Here is a 24,122-nt window from a genome sequence, read left to right as displayed (position 1 = left end):
ACAGTATTTACTCTTCAGTTTTTCCATATATATGCATACCTCTGATTTGTAGTCTATTTGGAATTGTGTTTAGAAAATCATATTGTTGGCAAGTAAAGCATCACAGAAAATTAAGGGTAGAGAACAGCAGTAAAAAAAATGATAAATATATATTTTTAGACTATATTCCAGTTTCAGGAGGTATCAGCTTTCAGAGATTCCTTAACGTTAAAATTTGTTTCAATAAGTAACTCTTGTTCTGGTCACTGTCTTCAGTATTTCAGAAATATTGCTGTATCTCTTACTCAACTTCATGAACCTCTTACTGGCTTCCGTATTAATGTTGTTTGCATTTAGAGTGTCTCATCTTCATTTAGAATCTCAGCAAAAATTCTGGTTTATAACCATCTTTGCACAAATTATCTTTGTGCTTTAGGACATTTTTCTGGGCCTGGTCTTGCATTTTTTATGGATACAGCTTTAAGAGTTGAATGTAAATATGTCCCCTTTTATTAGATTACCCCCATAGACCTGACCACAAAGTCTGGAAGTAGAAAGCTATAACAGTTTTACCATTCTTTTTTTTTTTTTTTCTTTTTTAATACTTTAAGTTCTAGAGTACATGTGCACAACGTGCAGGTTTGTTACATATGCATTCTCATTGGTTGTACCATTCTTTTGTTCAAGAGTATCAAGTTTAATTGCATGTACAGAAAAAGTAGATAGATTAAAAAATATTTAAATAGAGGTAGCAAATGACATTGGACCAAAAGTCAGTTGCTAAGGCGACCCAGGAAAGAATTTATTACAATAGGAATATAAGGTGTGGAACCCAAGGACAGCTGTCATGAAGGATAGGTAATCACAGTAAAGTAGTGATGCTTCATATACTTTTTTTGTTTTGTTTTTGTTTTTGTTTGTTTGTTTGTTTTTTGGGACAGAGTCTCTGTCCCCCAGGCTGGAGTGCAGTGGCATGATCTTGGCTCACTGCAACCTCTGCCTCCCAGGTTCAAGCAATTCTCCTGCCTCTGCCTCCCGAGTAGCTGGGACTACAGGTGCACGCCACCACACCTGGCTCATTTTTGTATTTTTGGTAGAGATGGGTTTCACCATGTTGGTCAGGCTGGTCTCGAACTCCTGACCAGAGATGATCCGCCAGCCTCAGCCTCTCAAACTGCTGGGATTACAAACGTGAACTACCACGCCTGGCATATATTTGGTTTTAAGAGTTCAAGTTAGAATTTTAGAGTATATGTTCACTCATTAGTAATATTGATATATGTTGTGTAATGATTGCTTAATTGCTAATTTTCTTATGCTAATTGATGTTTTTCTATAAAACTAAATTCTTCAGCTCTTTACATTTATTGAATGCCATCTGGCTTATGAATTTTCATAAGAACTGCCAAAAAAAAAAAAGAAAAAGAAAAAGAAGGTGCAGGTCCTCTCCTGCCTTCTAAAAAGAGAGGCTGGGCACGGTGGTTCATGCCTGTAATCCCAGCATTTTGGGAGGCTGAGGTGGGCAGATCACTTGAGATCAGGAGTTCAAGACCAGCCTGACCAACACGGTGAAACACTGTCTCTACTTAAAATACAAAAATTAGCCGGGCATGGTGGCACATGCCTGTCATCCCAGCTACTTGGGAGGCTGAGGCACAAGAATTGCTTGAACCTGGGAGGTAGATGTTGCAGTGAGCCACAGTCATGCTACTGCACTCCAGCCTGGGTGACGGAGTGAGACCCTATCTCAAAAAACAAAAAACAAAAATTAAGAAATAAAAATAAAAAGTTAGAGAGTATATCTATAATGACTTTTTAATGTGTCAGGGAGTTTTCTTTCTAATAGGAAAAAAAAATCATTCTACTAAAAATATGTCCTCTGTCTCCCAACTAGAATTTCCTCCCCATGTCACTACTAGCCATTGCTGTCTTTTATTTTATCAAATATTCTCCATATTATTGCTGTAAGTGCTGGACAGATATCATAAGTAAAATATGTCCACCTGGTTACTAAGAAAAATCCCACATTTATTTTACATATTTTGTAATAGCTTTACATATTTGTTCACCCATAACATTTTGGTTTAAAGGCTTCATTAAACTTTCATTGTCCAATAGCAAAGAAGTATGAAGTAGATACCCCTTACTTTGCTGTGTTAACTTTTTTTTTTTTTTTTTTTTTGGTGACAGAGTCTCGCACTTTCGCCCAGGCTGGGGTGCAGTGGCTCGATCTCGGCTCACTGCAAACTCTGCCTCCCGGGTTCACGCCATTCTCCTGCCTCAGCCTCCTGAGTAGCTGGGACTACAGGTGCCCGCCACCACACCCAGCTAATTTTTTGTCTTTTTAGTAGAGATGGCGTTTCACCGTGTTAGCCAGGATGTTCTGGATCTCCTAACCTCGTGATCCGCCCGCCTCGGCCTCCCAAAGTGCTGGGATTACAGGCTTGAGCCACCGCACCCGGCCTGCAGTGTTTATTTACTTTTTATTTATTTTTAATTTTTTTGGTGATTTCCTTTTACCTTTGGTGATTTAGCTACCAGCTGTCAGGTATTTTCATATAGATAGTTGTGGCATTATAGTTTCTTTGGTTAGATCTCTCTTTCTCACATACACACACACACACACACACACACACACACGTGTATGTATTGTAGGTATAAGGACTGGAATTTAGCAGAGCTTTTTAAATAAATGGGCTAGTCTACATGCCTTTCTATTCTTTTCCTTCTAATAATCTTACACTAATAAGATTATAGTTATAAGTCAGACAGCAATTGCATGGCACCTGTAGATTTTGAGTAAGAAGTAAAATTAACTTCAGTTGATTATAGATTTTTTCCATCATTAATTTAATCCAAATTTCTTTAGATGGCTAAGGTAAATGAAATTATATTCTCAATTGCTTGTCTGGTCTAATATGACCAAAAAAATACTTTTAGAGACTGCTTTAATTATTTGAAGGGTTTGAAGACATTTGAGAGAGTATTGTAGAATTTATTCTTATATTAATGCAACTAATATATTAAGATTCGACCCCATCAAATTATGTATTAGTCATCCAGAATTGAGAGACATGGTTGTAAAAATATCATTAAGATGTGTGATATTTACTTAATTTATTCCTTTAGAGACACCAGAATAATTATTTATGTCTGTTTGCTAATTGCTTACCCCAAATGTTTGGTCAGTAAATCAGAAAAATATTAGAGCTATCCAAAGGAACAGACACACTGCAATGTGTTGTAACATGCCTCCATTGCCCATGAATTATTAATATAATGTTACTCTGGAGGGATAGCTTAATGTTTTGGAAATAATGCACACTCCAGAATAAAAAGGCCTGAATGTGAATTCTAGGCCCATCTCTTCCTTTCTGTTTAATCCGAGGTTAACATGAGCCTCCACTTACTTAAGTCTAAATTAGTAATAATTATATCTGCCTCACAGGTTCTGAGAGGAACCTGTAGCTCAGTACAGCAAATAGTAGGCACTACCTCAAGGGCAGTAAACATAATATTCAACCAGGGATCCACATTCTAGGCTCACCTCACCACCCAGTCCCTGGGTGTCTTGGTGGAGTTGTTCGTCTCTCTGTATTGTAGTTTCTTTGTAAAGGGGATAGATTAAAATTTACTTTTCTTACTTTAAATATTTACATGAGGATTAAATTATTTATGTACAATGATTAGAAAATTGTACAACAGTAGGCTGGGCACAGTGGCTCATGCCTGTGATCCCAGCACTTTGGGAGGCTGAGGTGGGTAGGTCATGAAGTCAGGAGTTCTAGACCAGCCTGGCCAATATGGTGAAACCCCTATCTCTACTAAAGATACGAAAAAAAATTAGACAGTCATGGTAGTGTGCATCTACAATCCCAGCTACTTTGGAGGCTGAGGCAGGAGAATCTCTTGAACCCAGGTGGTGGAGGTTGCAGTGAGCCAAGATCACACCATGGCTCTCCAGCCTGGGCAACAGGGTGAGACTCCATCTCAAAAAATAAATAAATAAAAAAGAAAAGAGAAAATTGTATAAGAGTAGACAAATTTGTACAACATTATTGTCATCAAAGAAATGAAAGCAGCTTAATGGTAATTGATCATCCTGTTTTTAAGCTACTAGATCAGAGAATGTGATATGCCCACTTGTCCTTTACTGTCCTTATGAGTTGCCTTTCCATGTTGGTACAAGGGTAGAAGCTGCTGTCTAGGTTATTTTAGGCAAATTGAGACAAAAATTAGCAGAGTTATTCAATATATACACCTTTTTTTACCAGCAGCTCAATGAGAGTTTCTGTTATATATCAAGGGGCTAATGTGGCATAAGTTTTTTTTGCGGGGGGAAATCCTAACTAGAAAATTGGGTCTGTTCTTAAATTGTAAATGTGTGTACATCAAAGCCATTGTAAGGATAAATTTAAGTCTGATAGTGTACATGTGTACATAGTTTCAGTACACATTGGCGAAATATCCTGCTGATTGCTGATTGAAAACAGTTGTTAATTCTCTACTTCACTAAATTCAGAGTGGAAAACTTTCCTTAATAAAGAACAGATTGAGGAGATCCAAGACCTTACTGTGTGGGAATTAATGGCAGATGCATATACTGGTAGTTAAAATGTTTCATTAGATGTTAATGTCTTGCTGTGTTTTTAATTGTTCAGGAATTAGCCTCTAGAATATTAAAACCATCTGTTTGTTATGATGAAACAGAATGCTTAAATAGTTATTAATTTGTGTTTCTTGTCTTTTTTTGAGGGATAATCTGTAAAACTTTGATCTGTTTGGAGTTTAGGGAATTTGGAATATGGAAGTGAAAAATAATTTTAAAGCACACCAGTGTCCTGAATAGCTGAAGTATGTCTTTTTTCCTCCCACTTACCCACTACATATATTTTATATGTGTTTTTTCTCTCCTTTAAAGGAGGATGAGTTGACTTTTTTAATTCCATGATGTGATGAGAATCTATTAAACAGAGCTGGTTTAATAGTTGATTTAAACTTAGAGATTATCTTTGTACATGTGGATTATTTTACATTCAAGATCAAGACAGAATTTAGACATTTAGAGGAATGAAGGACAGCTAAAGTTTTTAACTCTAAGGATGTACTTTTACTACTGTATTCCACTAGCTCTGCATAACTGTTGAGGGCTTACAGACTACGACTGGCATGGGTTCTAGTCTTGACTCTACTGTTTTATGCCTTGTGACCTGGCACAGATTAGTCTTTCTCAGCTTTAGTTTCTTTGTCTGTAAATTGGGAAGTACAATTTAATTTATAGCGTCTTTTTTTTTTTTTTTTTTTTTTGATGCTTAGAAATAATACATGAAGACTGTATATTTGTCTTTTGTTTTGTTTTTATAGAGCTGGGATCTTGCTCTGTCATGCAGGCTGGAGTGCAGTGGCCAATCATAGCTCACTGCAGCCTCGAAGTGCTGGGGTCAAGCAATCCTCCCGCCTCAGTCTCCTGAGTAGCTGGGACTACAGGCATATGCCACAGTTCCTGGCAGTGTTTAAATTTTTTTTAGCGATTGAGTCTTGCTATGTTTCCCATGCTGATCTTGAACTTCTGCCTCAAGTGATCCTCCAGCTTCAGCCTCCCAAAGTGGTGAGATTACAGGCACACACCCGGACCCACATTTCTTTTGTTTCTTTCTTGAAACAAACAATAATTAATAATTAATATGCTTTCTTTCTTGAATATTAATTGCTTTCTTTCTTGATTACATGGAGCCAGTGAGATATTTTGGATGCTACTGAGAATATACATTAGCACTATAACTGTAAGAGCCAGAAATAATCCCTTCATTTACTAGCCTCTCCCCTGTGTTGATAGCCAAATAGTGTTGCATTTAAGTTCTTACCCCCAAAATGAAAATCTCAGCTAATGTCACCTTGGCTCTGGTTAATTGCCCAGGTGTGTAGAGCTACAGTGGAGAGAACTCATCTACCTGTGCATGAGATCCTAATTGATGTCTCCAGGGGGCCTAGTATTTGTCTTTTTATCTATGAGTTTGGCTAAGAAAAATTGTTTACTTCTCATAAATTTATATTAATCAGCTAAAATCATGCCAAGATTTAGAAGTTTTATATAGTTGAATCTTTCTGCATCTTGGAGAAATTCCATCTGTTTAGACCAAAAATGAATGATAGTTGGGGAATTCATGGTTCTCTTTACGTTTCCTTTACCTTACTTGCCCCTCAGTCAAAATTGGATTATCTCATTTCCTAAGTTTGTTTTGCCCAGATTAAAAATTGGAGGGTCTTTATAAATCTTCTGGAGCTGAGTGAAAGTCACTTGCTCTATGGAAGTGAAGTTTGTTGTAAACCCTGAGTCTCTAATTCAGGTTCCTCAGAGGCCAGGCTCATAATGTGAATAGGTGACACAGGACAATGTTGGGTGTGGGGTCGTCTTTGTCATGGTGCTCCATTGACCCTTTTTAGCATTAGTGCAGTTAGTGCTCTCGTTTCCAGGGGAAACACCCCCTTGCTAACTGGACCGTGCTGGCACTGGAGCTCATATAAACAATTCATTCAGTATCAAAAGAACAATCAGGCCAGGTGTGGTGGTGCAAGCCTGTAATCCCAGCATTTTGGGAGGCCCAGGTGGAAGGATCATTTGAGCCCAGGAATTTGAGACCAGCCTTGGTAATGTGGCAAAATCCTGTCTCTCAAAAAAAATATAGAAATTAGCCGGGCATGGTAGTACACACCTGTAATCCCAGCTACTGGGGAGACTGAGGTGGGAGGATCACTTGAGCCCAGGAGTTCAAGGCTGCAGTAAGGTATGATCGTACCACTGCACTCCAGGCTAGGCAGTAAAGCAAGATCCTATCTCCAAAACAAAAAACAAAACAAAAAATCTTTATACCGTCTCCATAGAAAGCACCATCTTAAAAATTTACCCAAGATTTATTTTATAAAGATTGTTATTATTAAGAAATCAGTGTTTGTTAGTACATATTTTAAAAGCTTTCTGTCATTGCAGGATATGTTGGAAAAAAGTTTTTGCTGGACTGATCTTTAACAAAATAAGAAAAGGAGTGTTTTTTTTTCACACTTGTTAGGTAAAATAAATAGGGTTTTTAAATGCTTCATATTATCCAAATTACATAAAAGTGGCAATCTCATCAGTAAGTATGTATAATACTAAGAGAGCTATTAACTTTTCTTGGTAGTGGTTTTTGACCTTTTGCTGAACAAGTACTTTAAAAATGTTCAAATGCGAGGATGAAGATTTCTTAAACTAACTGTAATTATATGCAACTTTTTCTTTATAATCCTATACCTCACTACCTAAAATATCTTAAATTGCATATGATCACTGTTTCAAGAACAGAATCAGTGATAGCACATTTTGAAGACTATGGAATCTAAGGCTGATTTTATGTGCTCACTAGCACACATGACACTTTTCATGTTACCACTCAGCTTTTGAACTCTCCTTATTGGCCAATCCCAGAAAAGAAGCTTTTTTTTTTTTTTAAGACTGAGTCTAGCTCTTTGGCCAAGCTGGAGTTCAGTGGTTCAGTGGTGTGATCTCAGCTCACTGCAACCTCCGCCTCCCAGGTTCAAGCAATTCTCCTGCCTCAGCCTCCCGAGTGGCTGGGATTACAGGCACGCACCACCACGCCCAGCTAGTTTTTGTATTTTTAGAGAGACAGGGTTTCACCTTGTTGGCCAGGATGGTCTCAATCTCCTGACCTTGTGATCTGCCATCTTGGCCTCCCAAAGTGCTGGGATTACAGGCGTGAGCCACCGCGCCCAGCCAACAAGCTTTTTATGACCCAGTTACACTCCTTGATAATAGTTCCAAGGGCCATTCTGTGGGAGATTTCAAAGACTGTCTTACATGTATCTGACCTTAAAATATTATGCATACTGAGTAATTAAATATGTATTGAATAAATTCTAGACATTGTCTGGGCTCTGGATACATTATAGTGAACAAAGCAGATAAAAATCTTGGTTCTGATAGATTTTATCATCTAGTTGTGGTATGCTAGTGGGACTTTGGGGGAGACAAAGGACAAACAAAATTAGTAAACTATGCATTACATTAGGAGGTGTTAAGTGGAGGCAAGGTTGTATTGTACATAGGGTGATCAGGGAGTCTCACTGAGAAAGTAACATTTAAAAAAAGATCTGAAGAAGGGAGGTAGTGAGGAATGTGACCACCTTTGGGTTGAACATTTCATATGGAGAATCCAGCAAGTGCAAAGACTCTGAGTTGGGAGCATGCCTAGCTTTTTTGAGGAAGAGTGGGAAGGATAATAAAACTGTTAAAAGTGAGCAGAGACTAGTAGAAAATGAGGTCAAAGAAATCATTTGGGAGCCAGAGCAGGGACTGACTGCTTTGTAGGCCATTGTAATGACAAGCAAAGGACTGATAGGTAATGGCCAGAGAGGTAGGAGGAAAAGCAGGAGTGAAGCAGAGTGGTTCAAGTATGAGGGAGTGACTATGTCCGATGCTATGGTTATGTCAATAAGATGGGGACTGAGAATTACCACTGCGTGTAGTATTATGAAGGTTGTTAATGACTGGACAGCCTTTATGCCAGGCAGGAGGAACATTTGCCCCGGACCTTGCTGTGACCCTTCTTGACTCCCAGAGTGGAGGGGTTCAAAGGATGAAACATTTGCCTGTTTGGAGCCGGCTGCTTCTTTTAGCTTAATTACCTCTTTAAAGGCCTTGTATATACCTATAGTCACGTTCTAAAGTAATGGGGGTTAAGGCTACTGTTGTGCCCAGACCCTCTATTCCCCAAAGAAGACCACCAGAGTCCAGAGTCAAAGCCAAGCGGCAAGGATCTTTACGACAAGTTCGAACTTGGTCCCTCCATTACACAGCATACAAGAGGGCCCCGAACAATGCGAGTGCTTGCTTTTTTATAGCCCGAAAGTTACAGGGGAACAAAGGAATTCTTTCGGTTCCCGCGCTTTCAGTAAAACCTTGAACGGCTGTCTCCTTATCGGAGACCTTCCAGGTGGTGTTTGTACTGGGCTCAGGAAGTTTGAGAGATATGTGGTGGGATGGGAGGATGGGATGTGTTTGTACTGGGCTCAGGAAGTTTGAGAGATATGTGGTGATATGTGGTGGGATGGGAGGATGGGATGTGTTTGTACTGGGCTTGTTTGTTTTGAGCCCGGGGCTGAGGAATGTGCCCGGCTCCTCTCACTACAACATGTGAATTTTGGGTGGAAACAATTAAGTTTATTTTATTTATTTTATTTTATTTTTTTGAGACTGAGTCCACCTCCCGGGTTCAAACAGTTCCCTTGCGTCAGCCACCTGAGTAGCTGAGATTACAGGTGCAAGCCACCACGCCTGTCTAATTTTTCTATTTTTAGTAGAGACGGGGTTTCACCATTTTGGACAGGCTGGTCTTGAACTCCTGAGCTCATGTTATCTGCTCGCCTTGGCCTCCCAAAGTGCTGGGATTACAGGTATAACCCACCACGCCTGGCCTCACAATTAAGTTTATAACAGAGATATGTTTTGCTCTTAATATGCTTGGCTATTAATATTTGGATATGTTCTCAAATATTCTAGAACATAGGCTGGGAGCGGTGGCTCACGCCTGTAATCCCAGCACTTTGGGAGCCCGAGGCAGACAGATCACAAGGTCAGGAGATAGAGACCATCCTGGCTAACATGGTGAAACTCTGTCTCTACTAAAAATACAAAAAAATTAGCCGGGCGTGGTGGCACGTGCTTGTAGTCACAGCTCCTCAGGAGGCCGAGGCAAGAGAATCGCTTGAACCTGGGAGGTGGAGGTTGCAGTGAGCTGAGATCGTGCCACTGCACTCCAACCTGGCAACAGAGTGAGACTCCGCCTCAAAAAAATAAAAATAAATAAAATATGCATATATATATTTAGAATATAAATATATATATTTATATTCTAGAACATGCATTTATGAGACCCATCCCATCTCCTAAACATACTTGGCTTTTTAAAAGGGTTAACTCTGGCTGGGCGTGGTGGCTCACACCTGTAATCCCAGCACTTTGGGAGGCCAAGGCGGGTGAGTCACAAGATCGAGACCACCCTGGCCAACATGGTGAAACCCCCTCTCTACTAAAAATACAAAAATTAGACGAGCGTGGTGGCATGCGCCTGTAATCCCAGCTACTCAGCAGGCTGAGGCAGAAGAATTGCTTGAACGGGGGAGGTGGGGGTGGCTCTGAGCTGAGATGGCGCCACTGCACTCCAGCCCGGGCAACAGAGTGAGATTCCCTCTCAAAAAAAACAAGCCCGGGCATGGCAGCTCACGCCTGTAATCCCAGCACTTTGGGAGGCCAAGGCAGGTAGATCACGAGGTCAGGAGATAGAGACCATCCTGGCTAACACGGTGAAACCCCGTCTCTATTAAAAATACAAAAAATTAACGGATGTGGTGGCGGGCGCCTGTAGTCCTAGCTACTCGGGAGGCTGAGGCAGGAGGATGGTGTGAATCTGGTAGGCTGAGGCAGGAGAATCGCTTGAATCCGGGAGGTGGAGGTTGCTCTGAGCTGAGATCTTGCCACTGCACTCCAGCCTGGGCGACAGAGCAACACTCTGTCTCAAAAAAAAAAAAAAAAAAAAAAGATTAACTCTGGTGTGTGGTATACCAGTTCAGTTCTGTCCTCATGGAAGTAATATGGCCTTTCATGGGATAGTCACTAATGATAAGTTTAGTGACATATAATTTATTGAGATAGCTATGGACAGTGTAGGGGCTTAGTCTTGATGAGACTTTAATTTTTGGCTGCATTTGAAATGAACTGGGATCAAAACAGTGGCAAGTTGGATAGAGATTTGCTGTCAAAATTTATTTTCCAGAAGTTCTGATAGCTTGCAACTAAAGTATTTTATATTATAACAAATTCTAGATGCTCATAATTTTTCAATTAAAATGGATAACCAGTAAGTGTATGGGTTAGAAAAGAACAAAGTTTTAAAAACTTGTTATTATGGCAATTTTAAAACAAATTTGCAAGTAAAGATAACAGTATAATGAACCCAGCATCATCCAACTTCAACAATTAAGACATGGCTAATCTTACTTCCTCTACATTCCTACACTTCCCCCTCCCCCAATAGGTACTGCTTCCCCTATCCCCTGAGTTATTTTGTAAAATAAAACTCAGACTCAAGATATCTCACCCATTAATGTTTTACTGTGTATCTGTAAAGGACTCTGCTTTTTTACTGTAACTACAACAAAATGTGAATAATAATTCCAGGTTGGGAGCTGTGGCTGATACCACATATACACATACATACACAAAAATTAGCCGAGTATGGTACTCAGGAGGCTGAGGCACAAATATCACTTGAACCCGCCTCGGCTTCCCAAAGTGCTGGAATTACAGGTGTGAGCCATCGGGCCTGGCCCAAATTGTTCCATTTTTGGTCAGTTGGAATCTCTTCAGTTTGACTCCCAAGCCCCTTTGTCAGGGTCTTGCTAGGATGACAAGGTGTTCCAGACTCATTTTACGTATTTCCTTTCTCAGACCTTCAGTTGGACACTTAGTTTTTTCAGGTTAGAATGGGTAAAACAAAGATAGAAGGCGTTTTATATTTGAGGGTGGTGGCTATTTTAATGAATGCCAGGCCATTTAAAAAGTTATTGAAACATGTTTTTTAAAAATAGAAAATCATTAAAAGTAAGTTTTGTGTGTTCATTTTTTATATTCATCCTTGAAAACCAAATAATATTGTCTCTAAATTACTTTTTAATGATCAAAATCTTACTTTAAGAAAGCTGAAAACTATACTAAAGCAATCAAATATTCCATCATCACATTATTTTTGCATTGTGTATGTGTATTGTGTGTGAATTTCTGAGCCTATTTGAAAACAGATTTATCATTTAGTCCATGGTTATACTCAAGGAATGCCAAATGCCATCTGTTCATTTTCTGGCCTTTCTCTTTAATTCTTGTACATCTTTTGTACATTTCCATTCTTGTACATCTCTTTTTCTCTATTATTTAGACTTGCTTTTTGGTCAAAAATTTAAAAATTTTCTGATTGGCAGTTGATTGAAAGAGATAATTTATTATCTAAAGATCTGGAATCAATAGACAGGAATGTCTGGGTTACTATGATAAGGGGTTATGGAGACCAAGGTTTTATCATGCAGATAAAGCCTCCAGGTAGCAGGCTTCAGAGAGAATAAATTGTAAATGTTTCTCATCAGACTTAGAGAGTCTGTTCTGTTAGTAATTCTGAAAGGGAGGAAGGTGTTATGAGGCATGTCCAGCCCTTGTCCCCCGTCATGGCTTGAATCCATCCCTCAGGTTAGCCTTAGAATGCCCTTGCCAAGAGGAAGAGTCCATTCAGATGGTGAGGGGGCCTTAGAATTTCGTTTTACAGCATAATTAAACCTAGGAATAGTATCCAAGTTATAGATAGATATGTGAGTTATATATCAAACACTGCCTTTTATACTTCCATTTTCTTGCCTTCACATTATTAGGTTATGAAGAAATAGTATCACAATATCCTTTTGGCCTAAAAATAGAGAGTAGAGTTACAATTCTCTTGATAAGCAGTAGAACATTATTAAGTTCTGCTGTCTGGATTGAGTGTGTCTATAGTAATGATATCAAAGTCGGTCAGATCTCTCTCGATTTTCTTAACTGCTTCTTATTTATGTTTGAGGCTATACAGTTAGATTGATCTTGGCTTATTTTCCTCTTTTAATTTTATTAGGGCTGGGCACAGTGGCTCATGCCTGTAATCCCAGCACTTTGGGAAGCCGACGTGGGTGGATCACCTGAGGTCAAGAGTTCAAGACAACCTGGCCATCATGGTGAAACCCTGTCTCTACTAAAAATACAAAAATTAGCCAGGCATGGTGGTGGGCGCAGCTACTCGGGAGGCTAAGGCAGGAGAATCGCTTGAACCCAGGAGGTGGAGGTTGCAATGAGCTGAGATTGTGCCATTGGACTCCAGCTTGGACAACAAGAGCGAAACTCCATCTCAAAAAAATAAATAAATACATAAATAAAATAAATTATTAACTTAGTTTTTCTACTGCTATGAAGTCCACTGAACCCCTTTAAGTAATGTGTGTGTTTGGCAGCTGGAAGCACTTCAGCAGTTTTTATTTTCTAAGCTAATAGCACAATTTTAAGTCATTTCCTGTATAATAATACCTTAAGTGTTTATTGGGAATATCATTAACACAGATAAATAACTTTTCAAAGTCCAAGCATATCCAGAAATGCTGTTTCTTACTTTGCATTAATGAAACTGTTCTAATTGCATTAGAGTGACTTTATGATACATGAATTTTGAGGGAATACCAAACTTTCTTATTTAAAATCCACCATGGTAGGCAGAGTTCCAAGATGACCCTAGAAATACTTGCCCCTTATTTACTCCCATGTTTTCTTATGTAGCACTGTTGACTTTATGAAAGGAAGTTCTTCTGTAAGCCTGACCTAATCAAATGAACTATTAACAGGATCCTGACTTTCTGGAGTAAGAGATTAAACTGATGGGATCTTTCCTTTCTAAGATAAACTGCTTTATTAGAATATAAGTTAGATATCATAAAATTCACTCATTATAACGGTACAAGCTGATTAATTTTATTAAACTTAAAGAGTTATGCAATCATCACCATAAAACATTGCCACCACCTCAAAAATTTCCCTTGTGACCATTTGCGAATTGGTAATATCTTAAATTCTTGTGAAAAATCCTGTTAGAACTTGGTGGGCTATACTTTAATATGTTATTAAATTTAATTTGCTGCATTTCTTCAGATTTTTGCAGCTTTTTAAATTAGGAAGATCATCCTGTAGTTTCATTTTTTGTTTTGTCACCAGATTTTGGCACAAATTAACTTTCCATATTTTTTCATGTTCTGGAACAAGTGTTGTTAAATCTTCTTAAAAACTTTAGACCGTTTAATTATGGTTTTGAAAGTATCACTGTAGAATGTTTACTTTTGTATTTAGAAATTTATCTTTTTTTTTGTTTTGCTTGCCATCTCTTTTATACTTAGATGTGTTAGAGGTGTCTCTTATATCTTTATGGGTTACTCTCAGATTATACTATAGTTTATTAACTGTACAATATTTTAATTTCTAATTATGTTCTTCTCATTTTTAGAATTCTCTTCCTCTGATTTTACTATACTTGCCTTTTTGTCTTACTTCTTTTTCGTTCGTTTTAATCTTTATAATTAGGCCATTTATTTGTTCTTTCACGTTTAATAGAAAATACATTAAGTCCAAGAGTTAACTTCTAGCAAAGATTTTACAATGTCTTATAAGTTTTAAAATTTGTAAATTTATAATTTTCATTTCCTTAATTTTTAAGTGGTGTATGTGTGATTTTGTCTTTTACCCAGTTGTAATTGTAGAGAGACTTTAAAAAAATTATTTAGGTGATATGGATATTCAGCATAAAATGCTGTTATTACTTTTTATCATAGAGAAGTCTGTTCATATGATTTTTACATTTTGAGATTTATTCTTATATTCTTTGTTACCTAGTACATTATCAGTTGGTGGTAATGTCCCATAGATCCTCTAGGTGTGTCTCTTTAAGTTACCCAATTTACTATAGGTTGACTAAGTCAAGCTTCATTTTTTAACCTCTGCATCCTTTTTCATTGTTTTGTTTTCTTGTTCCTTGATTAGTAGGATGCTAAAGGCTCCCACCTTCTTTTGCTTTCTTTTATTATTTAGAATTTTTTTTACTTTATGTAATTTTATATAATGACTTATAACTTAAGACTTCAGAGGTATAAAAGGTAAAGATTGTATCCTTTCATCACTGTAAAATGACTTTGACAGGTGATTTTTACCTACTAATTTCTAATCGTGTGTCTTTTTCTCTCTCTCTTTTTTTAAATCTAGGAGTTCTTTGTAACTAATAAATAATGGGATCTCAATGTGTTGATTGATCTATCTATCCATCTGTCTTACCCAACACAAACCATATTTTCTTTTAGTTTTTAAATGTGAGCTTAATGTATTTATATTATTATCAGAACACTTTATTTTACGCTTTGCTTTCTTGCCTCTTTTCTTATTTTCTTTCCCTTTCTCTATTATGATTTGAATTATTTTATATTTTATAATGATTTGGAAGGCAAATATTTTTAACATGTAAATTTTACTAATGGTTAGCTTCAAGACTATCAAATTGTTACTTAAAACACTTTCTCTAACTATTGTAGATAACAAAAGAATCTTTGATTCTGTGATCCCAGAAAAATTCTTTGCCTTGCCCTTGTGTCCAAAATTTGTTAAATTTTGGCTTTTATGCACAACTTGGCACTGTACATTTAAAAGTACAACAAGTTTTCTTTTTTTAAAATAGTTTTTCTATCCAACTTTATAATTTTACTTGTAGTTATTTTGTGTTTGCTTATTTTGATTCATCAGCATTTTTCATTAAGTTTTTTAGTTTGGTTTATGTGCCTCTCATCTGAAATACCCTTTAAAACTTAAGGAATAAAATAGTACAAATTCAATCCATGATACTTTCCCAATTTGGGGGCAATTTTATCTTGAAAAAGAAAAACAGTATTTTTCAAGATTAAATACTTGACTGCTTTGATGATAGTGAAGTCTATGGGTATATTAAAATTTTCTTGAAAAAGGAGAATCTTTTGAGCTTACTGAAACATTCCCCAGATTTTGTATAGAGTTCATTTACATTCCTACAGGAAAACCCATCTGTCTGAAAAAGTATATGTGCTGCTTTGAGGAACCAAATTTGTGGAAGGAGATTCCATTTGGACACTCTTCTACATTGCCTGCATAATTCGCATCATTCCTCTCAAATTACAGGCACAGATATATTCTCCACATAATTTATCCTTCTGTAAATTTTGTTTGATGGATTAATGACACCTACTGGGCATGTAGCATCTTTTTGAAACTCTCCATATCCAAGCTGAAAAGAATGGGAAAGCCCAACTCCCAAACGCTGAGCAGATGTGCACAGAATTGCGCTACCTTCATGCAGTCTAGGGTGATGGGACTTCGTTACATGTTCATTAGCAGTGATATAACTATGGATCGTTATTTTCCTAATTAGCCATTAATAACAGTTAACACTATAATGGGATCACAATTTCAGAATTTGGAGCATATATTGTTGACAATGAAATCTAATGAAAAACAAACTAGCTTCTTACATTTTATAAAAGATGTTAATCTCATTGATAGAATTACTGCCACTCATGGCAGATACCACCTTTCTTTCATTTTGCCTATTTATTTCTCATTGTGGTGCCCAAACTATTTAATATGTAATACTCTAATGGGAAGAAGCTTCTCACATTAGAGAGTAGATTATAGTAATTTTTAAATAAACAAGGTCCTGAAGTATGTAAAGGCTGATGGTAAGAAATCTTACTGAAAGCTTACTGTATCAGTTAGAAGAAAAGCTTTCTTGTAATAGCTGTCATGGATGCTCATACAAATCAATGCAAGCAGATCAATTTTTCTTAGCTCTTTAAATGTTTAAGTCAGCACCTGGCCTTTGTGATGTCTCTTGGTTGTAGGTGATAGCTGGGAATTTCAGGTGAAGGATTACAACTTCTGAGTTAGTTATGCTACCCCAAATGGTCCATTGGATGTGGCTAAAATGCTAGTTTGAAAATATATTTGGCTGGGCATGGTGGCTCACACCTGTAATCCCAGCACTTTGGGAGGCTGAAGTGGGCAGATCACCTGAGGTTGGGAGTTCGAGACCAACCTGACCAACATGGAGAAACCCCATCTCTACTAAAAATACAAAATTAGCTGGGTGTGGTGGCACATGCCTGTCATCCCAGCTACTTGGGAGGCTGAGGCAGGAGAATCGCCTGAACCCAGGAGGTGGAGGTTGTGGTGAGCCGAGATTGCACCATTGCACTCCAGCCTGGGCAACAAGATTGAAACTCTGTCTCAGGGAAAAAAAAAAAAAAGAAAGAAAGAAAATATATTCATGGGATTAGGAATGAATACTTCTTTGCCTGAAATCTTGTGGTTTAGCTTTAGTACTTACTGTAGTCAATTCATTTCTTTGAAATATTGAGCTGTCTGACAGCTTAAAATCCTAAGTTTCCTTTAAACTTGAGCCTGGCTTTGGAGGAGAAAGGAGTGGATTTTATGTAAGGCTCTCTGAAGAGAATTCACTGAAGTGCTTTTTGCTGGCAGGGCACTGGGAAGGCTAGCAGGCTGCTTCCTCTCAGTCCTTCTTGGGTTTTGCCCTTAGCCTAGATCAACATTTAGTCAGATAATTTACGTCAGGGCCACTGAAGTGTGTTTTTATGCCTTGGTAAAGTCATCATTTTCCTTTCATGAAGAAGCATGGAAAAGGCCCAGGTGCAATGCCCAGGTTTTGTTAAGCCAGTTGGATATTAGTAACAGCCTTGACGCTCTTTATATTCTTAGTTCCCAGCTGGATATGTAGCTCTCATCTAAGTTGGGAACTGAATTTTTATTATTAGTTTTTTAAATAGAGATGGGGTCTTGCTATGTTTTCTGGGCTGGTCTCGAACTCCTGGGCTCAAGGGATCCCCCTGCTTCGGCCTCCCAAAGTGCTGGGATTATAGACATGAGCCACCGTGCTCAGCCGTAAAGGTGTTGATCAAATATCACCTAACAAGATTCTTTTCTTTGTGACTGTACTATAGTCAAGCACCACAAAGAAATTGAGAACATGTTGTGTAGAGAATACTGATATGCTACAGAATCATTACTTCCATGTCAAATGTCAAACATCTAACTGTGCACTGAGAATTACTTTTTTCATCCATACCTTGGGGATAGTTCTACCTGCCCTTTCTTAACTCAGAATCAGTGGGGTAAGAGTTTGATACTGCTTATGAATTCGAGGGCCCATGCCACATGCAGACTTTATTATCGGTATAACTGTGTTATAACAACAGGCTTTTTGAGCTTGAAAAATGTATCATAATTATTAAAGGCATTTAATGAAGAATGACGTGCTAGCTAAATTTTGAAGGCATATTAAAAATATAAATAATAGAAAGAAAGAGCTCTTCAAAGACCATAGCAGAGGAGGTAAGAGCTGAGCCTTAAAAAACATCTTGAAGCGCCGGGCGTGGTGGCTCAAGCCTGTAATCCCAGCACTTTGGGAGGCCAAGACGGGCGGATCACGAGGTCAGGAGATCGAGACCATCCTGGCTAACACGGTGAAACCCCGTCTCTACTAAAAAAAAAAACAAAAAAAAACCTAGCCGGGTGTGGTGGCAGACGCCTGTAGTCCCAGCTAGTCGGGAGGCTGAGGCAGGAGAATGGCGTAAACCCGGGAGGCGGAGCTTGCAGTGAGCTGAGATCCGGCCACTGCACTCCAGCCTGGGCAACAGAGCGAGACTCCGTCTCAAAAAAAAACAAAAAACAAAAAACAAAAAAAATCTTGAAGCACAGAGAAGGTAAGGGTGAACATTCCAGACAGAGGGAATCTCGTGTGAAAAAAATTACAGAGCAGGAATGGACAAGAAAAGTTCAGGAAATGAAGACAAGGTGATGTTCATTTTAGATTAAATCTCTCCTTTATTATCAGTATAAAATTGAAAAATTGGAGAGAATGACAATATTCTGAACTTTTATTCCATAGTAATAGCAAAAGCCTCATACAACTTGCATCTGAATTAACTTAGAATGAGGAGGTTTAGCATTAACTGAGGAGAAAACTAAGTACTTAAGAGCTCAGGAGGATACAAAGTAAAATTAGCATCAATTATCTGGGCTCCTTTACAGAAGACTTCCCGGAGAAAGGGATTTTAGAAGAATGTGATAAAAGTGAATTTCTGGAAAGGTTGATAGCAAAAAAGAATGCCTTGTTTTGAAGACATGGGGGAAGCTGACTCTGTGAATAGTATGACCAGAAGTGAGGTCTGAAATGTAGTCTTTAAAGACTACAAGGAATGTTGATTCAGCCTCACTCTCTATTCATCTTGGTTTCATCTTCCCCTTGGCACCATAGCCACTTGAAATCCCTGCAGGCAAAAGTTTGCTACTTATTGCCTGTTCTGTTCTTTGAAATTCCCTCCTGTCTAGAAAAATGGCGCTTATGTTTAGTTTGAGATTTTCCATGTTTTCATTCATGCACCCATCTCTAATGTTTCTTGTTATTGTCTCCCCAAAGGAACTCTGTTTCAAATGAGACTGCTGATCATTTCCCAGTATGTTGCTTTTTCTGTCTTTGCTTTCTGCCTTTCTCTTCACTGGAGTGTCTTTCACTGTCCTCTGAGCCATGAGTTTAATCTACTTTGAAAATCCAAGGCTTCAGAAATCACTTCTCTGAACCTCCCTGGCTACTTTTTGGTTTCATTGAACATGTATCTCCTTGTGGTGTTGTATTTGCTTTTCTTGTGCTGCCTTTGTCTTGTTACATTGAAAACATTGTCAAGGGGCTGTGACTTGTAACCTATATACTACATTGCTTGGTGTTTCTGAAAATGTGGTTGGTGATGATATTGTAGACCAATGCTCCATATATTTATGACTTACAGTCTCATATAGACTGATGGTTTTCAATTTTACATCTTTATTCATTTTTAATGGAAAACTGGAGCTTGTTAAATGTGTAGAAACCACTAGAATATAAACTTCATGAGAAGACTTTTGTTTTGTTTTTTTGGTGTAGTAGCATATCTTCAGCACTTAGTTCTAGCCCAGATGTGGCACTTAATACATTATTTGTTGAATAAGTGCTGATTTAATTTACTTAATCTGTAGGTCTTCATTGGTTCTTTTAAATATCCAGTAAGAAGCCTCCCAGGATGTTATCTCAATAAACAAGATCATTAGGTGTCATCCCACTGTTTAAAGGATAACATCGCAGCATCTCATCATTTTTTTCCTAGGAGAAGAAAACTTTCTTTTATTTTGCTCTGATTTGTTTCTTTTTTTGCGACAAGACAGAATAAAAAAGATAAGAAATCATAGTTGGTGTAATCTCACTTCAGCTTATTCAATGTTTTTGGTCTTTTCATTACTGAAAAAAAATTGCAGTGGAACAGAAGAAAAAATTTGATGGAAAGACTACTTTCTAATTTATGGACCTTGGTTTGGCTTTTTAGATGTTTATTTAAGGCTTGCCCACTCTTTTCTCTACATTGACATTTCATGGTGAATATTTTGCTTATTCTACCCTCTGTGTTTTTTCTATGGCAGCTTGCCTGGCAGTATTCAGAAACAGAAGAATATTAAAGATCAGAACCTTAAATTGTTCACTTTTTTTTTGATGAAGTCTCACTCTGTCGTCCAGGCTGGAGTACACTGATGCAGTCCCAGCTCACTGCAACCTCTGCCTCCTGGGTTCAAGTGATTCTCCTGCCTCAGACTCCTGAGTAGCTGGGACTATAGGCACATGCCACCACGCCCAGCTAAATTTTGCATTTTTAATAGAGACGGGGTTTCACCATGTTGGTCAGGCTAGTCTCAAACTCCTGACCTCGTGATCCTCCTACCTCAGCCTCCCAAAGTGCTGCAATTACAGGCGTGAGCCACCGTGCCTGGCTCTTCACTGTTGACAAGAATCAAAAACAGGAACTAAGAAGGAGACCACTGCCGGGCGCGGTGGCTCAAGCCTGTAATCCCAGCACTTTGGGAGGCCGAGACGGGCGGATCACGAGGTCAGGAGATCGAGACCATCCTGGCTAACACGGTGAAACCCCATCTCTGCTAAAAAAAAAATACAAAAAAAACTAGCTGGGCATGGTGGCAGGCGCCTGTAGTCCCAGCTACTCGGGAGGCTGAGGCAGGATAATAGCGTGAACCCGGGGGAGGGGGAGCTTGCAGTGAGCTGAGATCCGGCCACTGCACTCCAGCCTGGGCGACAGAGTGAGACTCCGTCTCAAAAAAAAAAAAAAAAAAAAAAGAGAGACCACTAACTTTTTCCTTTTTCCTCTTTTCTTTTGCCTTTAGCTCAAGCCAGGACAGAACAGCTGCAGGGACAGTGACAGTGAAAGTGCCAGTGGAGAATCGAAGGGCTTCCACCGGAGCAGCTCTCGGGAAAGGCTCAGCGATGTAAGTTTAATTAAAAATAAATAAATAAATAAATAAACCAAAACCACTAGGCCACACACACACCATTGGTTCAAGTCTGAATTACATAACTTTCCCTCATCTTTACAATTTTTTTGTCTACCCAAGCATTGCGGTTCACATTATCTTTGTATACCTATGTGAGCATTGTAGTTATGGTGTCATTCTAAAATGTCGTTTGAGCAAAAATGTATTTTGATGAATCATGAGGTAGGAGGAACTATTTGTTACCTTAGAAACAGCAAGGCCGGGCATGGTGGCTCATGCCTGTAATACGAGCGCTTTGGGAGTCTAAGGCAGGTGGATCACCTGAGGTCGGAAGTTCGAGACCAGCCTGACCAACATGGAGAAACCCTGTCTCTACTAAAATTACAAAATTAGCCAGGCATGGTGGTGCATGCCTGTAATCCCAGCTACTCAGGGGTCTGAGGCAGGAGAATCACTTGAACCCAGGAGGTGGAGGTTGCGGTGAGCTGAGATCCAGCCATTGCACTCCAGCCTGGGCAACATGAGCGAAACTACGTCTCAACAACAACAACAACAACAACAGACGACAAAGAGGAATGATGATACTTTTATTATCTGTTGCAACTGAAAGAAGTAGTCAAGTAGTGCTGAGACTGAGAAATGACATCCTTTAGCTATGGGCTTTTTGTAATTTCTTCACTTAAGAAATTGTTAACAATCCCTGTCATTTTTATTCCTGCTGGAAGTGATGACTAACCAGCCACTTACTTGGCAAGATGAGGAATTAAATTTCCTGATGGGGCTGGGCACAGTGGCTCACACCTGTAATCCCAGCATTTTGGGAGGCTCAGGCAGGTGGATCATGAGGTCAGGAGTTCGAAACCAGCCTGGCCAATATGGTGAAACCCCGTCTTTACTAAAAATACAAAAATCAGCTGGTCATGGTGGCACATGCCTGTAATCCCAGCTACTTGGGAGGCTGAGGCAGGAAAATCTCCGAACCCGGGAGGCAGAGGTTGCAGTGAGCCGAGATCTCACCACTGTGCCCAGCCTGGGCAACAGAGCAAGAGCCCATCTCAAAAAAAAAGAAAAAACAAAAAAAGAAAAGAAAATTCCTGTTGAATTTCTGGAAGGAAAACCTTGTGAGAATGCGTCATACCTCTTTAGATGCCTATTTGCCCTTTAGATGTGATTTTAATTGTTCTCTAGTCTCCTACCCACCAACAGGGCAGGTTCCTCCTCTCTTGCTTCTCAGAACCACCTACGCCTCTTTGGACTCTCTTGCCTTCTTTACTCATGTGTCATATATCAGCATTCTTTTTTTTTTTTTTTGACAGAGTCTTACTCTGTCACCAGGTTGGAGTGCAATGGTGCGATCTCGGCTCACTGCAACCTCTGCCTCCCAGGTTCAAGTGATTCTCCTGCCTTATCCCCCCAAGTAGCTGGGACTACAGGCGTGCACCACCATGCCCAACTAATTTTTGTATTTTTAGTGACAGGGTTTCACCATGTTGGCCAGGATGGTCTCGATCTCTTGACCTCGTGATCTGCACACCTCGGCCTTCCAAAGTGCTGGGATTATAGGCGTGAGCCACCACACGCCCAGGCATATATCAGCATTCTTAACTCATCTGTGCCTCAAGAGCAACACTTGGAAATTCTTTTGTGAAGTGGATCAAGTAAAGAGAATTTTTTTTTTTTTTTTTTTTTGAGATGGAGTCTCACTCTGTCACCAGACTGGAGTGCAGTGGCCTGATCTCAGCTCACTGCAACCTCTGCCCCCCGAGTTCAAGCGATTCTCCTGCCTCTGCCTCCTGAGTACCATGGATTACAGGCACATGCCACCCCACCCAGCTAATTTTTGTATTTTTAATAGAGACCGGGTTTCACCATATTGGCCAGGCTGGTTTTGAACTCCTGACTTCATGATCTGCCACCCCAGCCTCCCAAAGTGCTGGAATTAGAGCTGTGCGCCACCACGCCTGGCTTAATTTTTGTATTTTTAGTAGAGACAGGGTTGCTCCATGTTGGCCAGGATGATCTAGCATTAACAGAGTAAGTGAGAGAGTAGTATCATGAAAAAAAGAGAGAATACTTCAGAGTGTCTGAGTATTAAGAATAAATAAAGGATATGTAATGAGGAGCAAAATCCTTTATTTTCTCCTTTTTTTTAAAAAAAAAAAAACACCATACTCTAAAGCAGTGTGCTGTTCATTATAAAGTACAAGATGATTCATTGAGTTCCAGAGAGAAAATATTAGTACATTTTTTTTTCTTAGAAAAAGAAATTAAACTTTACTAGTATTCAATTTAATGAGTGGGGAATAGTTGTTGTCTATAATTTTTAAATACATGGATCTAAGGAGTGTATATTCAAAACTTTTTTTACTGAGAGATGTCTACTAACATAAATGGTTGGAGACTACTGTAGCACACTGAGCAGTTCTCTATGATAATACCACATCCATCTCTCCATCAGCCGAGGTATACAACTCCGAGATACAACTGCCTTCCTGCACCTCTCATGAAAGTTTGTGAGGTTTATGATGAGATGTTGTATGAGATTCTGAATTCTTATAGGAATTAAATGGAATAAAGTATAATTATTTTTATGTTATTTTAATATATTAGTTATAGATAATTACCTCCCCTTCTTCTGTGGTATAATATCAAATTATATAAATAAAGAGTACTAACAGTCTTTTATTGTATGTGTGTTTCTGTGTGTAAGAATATGTTTTATTGTGTGTCTATGTGTTTGATTAATTTTGTGATAGAGCTATACAATCATAAGACCATGACAACTTTTCTTATCTAAGTTATTAATGTTTAAACAGCTGTTTTTGTGAGATTTTTGTTACACTTTTAATGTAAGATCTCGGAAATTATTCCAGGGTTAGTCAGTCATATTTTCTTCATAGCGTAGAGAAATGAAAGCCATGTTAGTTTAGGGGACTAGAGCTGCTATTGGGTCTTTTGGCTTGTTTCCTGTAACTCACTTTCTGTTAGATAAAAATAAATTGACAAAAGACATTCCATATTCATGAATAGAAAGACTAAATATTATTAAGATGTCAGTACTACCCTAAGCTATTTATAGATTCAGTGCAATGTATATCATAATTCCAACAACCTTTTTTGCAAAAATGGAAAA

The 24,122-nt window shown here is 38.6% G+C and overlaps 1 protein-coding gene across 3 annotated transcripts in view; it reads left to right on the top strand.

Moving 5' to 3' along the window:
- The window catches only part of AUTS2 (AUTS2, activator of transcription and developmental regulator), a 1,213,344-nt gene that overhangs the window by 511,803 nt on the left and 677,419 nt on the right, over nucleotides 1–24,122 (top strand). For all 3 annotated transcript variants that reach the window (XM_025378773.1, XM_025378772.1, XM_025378774.1), the window contains exon 3: nucleotides 20,882–20,983. In XM_025378773.1, the coding sequence (XP_025234558.1) occupies nucleotides 20,882–20,983 (102 nt within the window). The remainder of the gene's footprint in view (nucleotides 1–20,881; nucleotides 20,984–24,122) is intronic.

Source organism: Theropithecus gelada, chromosome 3 (assembly GCF_003255815.1).
Source record: "Theropithecus gelada isolate Dixy chromosome 3, Tgel_1.0, whole genome shotgun sequence".
NCBI lineage: Eukaryota > Metazoa > Chordata > Mammalia > Primates > Cercopithecidae > Theropithecus > Theropithecus gelada.
Note: the sequence above shows the minus strand (reverse complement) of the source record. Positions and strands in the feature narration are given on the sequence as shown.